A 4,907-nucleotide genomic window follows, 5' to 3' on the forward strand; every position below is an offset into this window, starting at 1 on the left:
TTCAAAAATGATTCCATGCAAATTGAGGTCGAATATTTGACTAAAAACAATAAAATGTGGAGTTTCTCTTTTCTTTTTTTGCTAGTGGAATTTACTAGCACTGACTAGCTAGCTAGCTAGCTTGCTGCTAGCTAATAATACGACAGAAGAGACGTAAACACAATGTTGCATTTTGAGTCACAAAATCAAGCTTTGCGGCCCACGTGAAATGGGTGGGTGTGTTGGGGCGTGGTGACAATGGAAGGGGGGGGGGGGGGGGGTCAGTCATTTGACGAATATTATTTCCTTTTTAATGTGTTGTTTTTTTTTCACCTCGTTCATCACGAAAATCCGTAGTTGGACGTGAGCTCCCGGATCCTGTTTTCCCGCGTCATTTTCTTCAATTTCATCCTACGGTTCTGGAACCAAATTTTGACCTGTCTGTCAGTCAGGTGCACGCTTTTACTGATCTCTAGGCGGCGCTCTCGAGTCAGGTACATGTTGAACAGGAACTCCTTTTCCAGCTCCAGAGTTTGGTGCTTGGTGTACGGGCAACGCTTCTTCCGGCCGCTCTTCGCCGTCAGCCAGTTGGCCGCGGGGTCGCTTTTGCTGTCGCCTGCAAAGGGGACGACATGCACACACACACGCGCACACACACACACACACACACACACACACTTATGTTTTAACATACACTGCAGTGTGAGCTTTGAAATTTGTTGATTAGTGTGACTTTGTATTTATTTATTTATTTTTGCATTTTTTTTCCCGTGCGTGTGTATGTGTGTGTGTTTGAATTAATGCATTTTAGTAAGTGTGTATGTAATTTTTTTCTTGTGTGTGTATTTGGATATATGCTTCATAGTGTGTGTGTGTGTGTGTGTGCTTGTATCCCCCCCCCCCCCCCTCACTATATATGGCTACGTGTGTGTAGATAGCATTATATTATATTATATTATATTATATTATATTATATTATATTATATTTTTCAATTTTGGTCTGTTGTGCATATATTTGCAATTTTGCCAGTGTTTTATTTTGTTTCAGCGATTTTGTGTGGGCAGTTCAATCTTATATTGTTTAGTGATAGTGTGGACTATAGCTGTTGATTTCTTTGTTGTATAGTCAGTGCATTTATTTTTTAAATTAACAAATTTGTCAAGAAGTGTGTGGATTTGTATCGAGCATAGCTATAATAAAAACAAATTGCTAGCCAGTGTGTGTTTGACAGTGGTTATTTGTGTCAGTGTGTATATGTTTTATTTTTGTTGTTAGCCAGTGTGTGTTTGTTTGCCAGTAGTTATTTCTGTCAGTGTGTGTTTTATTTTTGGGTTATGCATTTAGTGTGTTCCTCTTAGTGCTATTCGTGTGTTTGTGTGTGCTAGCGTGTGCTAATGCGTATCAGGGCGTGAGTGAGCGCGTGTGCGATTCCACGCGCGTGCGCGACAAGGACTACAACATGGGAACATTGAAAAGACTCCAATAGTTTACGATAGTGACTTGTTTACGATAGGAAATAATTGAAACCATGCGTACAGCAAAATACAAAATTCACTTGAACGCAATCGTCACAGAAATTAATCTGAAGACTATAACCACATAAAACCATATTGTTCTTAAAGGACTTTAGCAATGTTATTTTCTACTGTCAACCTCTCTATACACAATTATAACTGCATGGATAGCTACTTGCCATAGCTATACTGTGCTAACACACTCTAAAGACGTGTCTTGGGGCTATCAAGCTTTAACAGGTGCTAGCAGTGCACAAACAAACGTCGACTGTACCTTTGCTTCCCTTCTCCGGCCTCTCCTTGTCCAGCTCGTCGGTTTCCTCAGCAGACGAAGCTTCTGCATCCGTGGACTCGCGCGGATCTTCGCTCCCGGCCGCGGCGTGGGGCTGCCGGTCCGAGTTCCCCGCGGACACGGGCTCCTCATTGTCCCCGCCGCCTTCTTGCGTGGCGTTCAGAGCTTGCGCGGAGGTCGGTGGCGAGTGGAAGCGAGCAGGGGTGGTGGGCTGCGGGCCCAAATGAGAGTAGGGAGGCTGTGGGCCGTCGGCGTTGTAAAGTTTATGAGGGTGTGCGTGAGGTTGAGACAAGCGGAAATAGCACGGCATGGGGACTGTGCCTCCTCCACCTCCGCCGCCACCGCCGCCGTCGTTCACCAAACCAACCGGGGCTAACCGCGAATACGCCAGGTCTTCGGCACCGGAAGCTTTAGGGCACTTGGACTGCTCGTAGAGACAGTAGGCGCTCTCTTCCTTAATGTTCTGCGGGAAGGAGCAGGGCGTGACCTGAGGACCCGCGGAGCGCTCTTGGTCCACGCGGCATGACCTCTGCGCGTCCATCCACATCTCCATACCGGACAGGTATGCGCCCGGAGCGCTGACCTGCACATTTTGGCCCCCCACGTCAGCCCGCTTGGGTACACCTGCGAAGTATCCGTAGTTGTGTAGTCCGTAAGGCACTTCGGCGGCGGCGCTTCCCGTGTAATGACCTCCGCAGTTCTCAGCCCTCCCGCTGATCAGAGAATCCACCAAGAAGGCATTTCCTGATGGACTGTCCGAACATGACATTATTGTGGAGTATTTTGGCGAAGGGAGAAGGTAGCCCCCTCTGTCTGACATTTCTTGTGCAAAACATGCTGGATCTGATTAGGAGCGCCCCTCATTCTAGCGTGTGCGCCGGGCGGCCAATGGGAAGCTCAGAATGCGGCTAAGTCCCGCCCACCGGGAGCCTACGTATAGCACATCGATCACGCATGAGGACGAAGAGAGCGCAGCCATCACTGTATGCCCTCATCTTGCCTTAATGCACCATTATCGACCCTCGCACATCACGAGGAAACTTTTAGCAAACACTAAAATAGAAATAAGCATCACACAAATCCATATGCAGTCATATTAAATAATAATAATTATAATAATAATAGTGGAGCCTTTGTAGAATGTGTCAAATCAAGTCGAAACCTGTAAACGCACCAAACACAGACGTAAAAAAAAAAAAAACAAAGCCAGGGGACATGGATGGTAATAAAATGTTTAAAATTTGCCGATGGGGCTTCTACCAGCCAGCAGGAACTCTTCCGCTCAGAAAAAAAAGGAGAATCGCCAATTTGTATGCACTAATATGGCCTGAGGAGAACTGGGGAGCTATCTAACAAGACGGACATTTTTGTGTCTTCTTTATTCCAAGGCTCGACTTTATACTACCGCCTGCTTCTTTTACATGCAGCTCAGATTTATTTGAAATTGTGTAAAAATCAACTCATATTGGGAAAGCTATATAACAGGGCGCAGATGAAACAATAAAATAGTTATTAGGGAATATGATGACAGTGGAGAAACTGGTTTTTATAATTGTTCAAATAGTTTAATGAATTGTGGCTTCATTTATGTGATATTTTTTTTAACTGTAGGAATCCAAATGTTTTATGATTTTTAGAGAATAAAATGTTTTTTTTTTTGGGGGGGGGGGGGGGGTTCACAGCGATGATATTTTGGGAGTGGTTATTCGTCATTAACAACCTAATAAACGTGTGTTAATACGTGTACTTCCACGCAAACACACACGGCGTTCAAATCGTGGATCAAAGTGCGTGCGCGCCACACAGCGCGCTGCTTGCACGTACACTTCATCTTGTTGCTCCAATTCGGGGCCATAAGGGCCACAATAAAACTTTCCTTGCAACCTCCTTGCAGGGTCCTTGGCCATGTGCACTGTTATTGCTCAAGTTAATCTCGGCTAGCTTTGCCGTGACCGGGGCCGGCCCAGGTGGGCTGCAAGCCCCACACGGGCTTGTTAGCAAAGCGGACGACATGAAAACACGGGCGGAGAATCAAGAATAAAATATATTATGATTAATATTTACTTCATTTAATTTAACAGGGAATATATGGACCATGTTTGGGGTTACTGTAAAGTGCATGTGCTATTTGACTTTGCATCTCGTACATGCACAAATATATATTATACGCATCCCAAATGTATATCTTTATATACACACACAAGTGTTGAATATTGGCATGACATTATTATTTCATGCAGCAAAATAAACAGACTCAATGCATTATTATGTTTTTGTTTTTTTTATTAATTTATTTAAAAGTTATGAATGCCCTGGACTGCAATGCGCATTTAATATATCCTCCAATTTAAGATTGCTTCTGATTGGTCAATACCTTAATGCACATCTTTGCAATACCGCAATGACGAGATTTTTTCGATATATTGTATAGCCCTAAAAGTGTATATAATTCGTATGTAAAAAAAATAACCGTGGGTAAAAAAATAACCCAATTCTGGTCCAAATTTGGGCCAACCCACTAATTGGATTAATTTGACCCACATTTCTGGGTTGTTTTGTACATAATACACATTTTTTGTATAATATTGTAACTGTAAAAATTGGGTTGTCTTGTATCAAAACAATGGGCCAAATTGACCCAAGCCGGCCCATTTTTTACCAAAATTGGGTTCATTTTTGACCGAGTAGTTTTAAGCGTGTACGTATATTAGCCTACATAGATTCACACGTATTTGCGACCTATATGCATACAAATATACGGGTATTGTTATATTCTCACACACACACACACAAACATTCATCTATAGCCCAAAAGAGAAATAAATAAATGCAAGTAAGCATGCAGGGCGATTCTAAATCTTAAGGAATAATTCCAACAATATCTGTCCAAAGCATACATTGTCCTCCTGTGTCCTGCCAACCTCGCGGACATATGAGCCAATGGGGGAACTAAATACATCAATTAATTACGTGCGTCCAGTATTTTACAATTTGGGCCGTATAGTGGAGCATGAGATAGGGGGCTATCGATAACTTTCCACCGCCGTTATTAATTGTAGCTATTAAATCTTCATTTTCACAGCTGCCCGGCCATTTTAGCCTCTCAACAGTTTCCTCTGAC

General features: G+C 43.3%; 1 protein-coding gene across 1 annotated transcript; it reads right to left on the reverse strand.

Annotated features, from left to right (window-relative positions):
- Positions 1-305: 305 nt before the first annotated feature.
- Positions 306-2,606, reverse strand: LOC144037472 (homeobox protein Hox-A10-like). Its single transcript, XM_077549002.1, has 2 exons — positions 1,769-2,606; positions 306-595 (listed from the first exon to the last, which is right to left on the reverse strand). Exons 1-2 carry the CDS (start codon positions 2,604-2,606, stop codon positions 321-323), a joined length of 1,113 nt encoding a protein of 370 aa, XP_077405128.1. The 3' UTR covers positions 306-320.
- Between the last annotated feature and the right edge of the window lie 2,301 nt (positions 2,607-4,907).

This window comes from Vanacampus margaritifer, chromosome 17, assembly GCF_051991255.1.
Source record: "Vanacampus margaritifer isolate UIUO_Vmar chromosome 17, RoL_Vmar_1.0, whole genome shotgun sequence".
NCBI lineage: Eukaryota > Metazoa > Chordata > Actinopteri > Syngnathiformes > Syngnathidae > Vanacampus > Vanacampus margaritifer.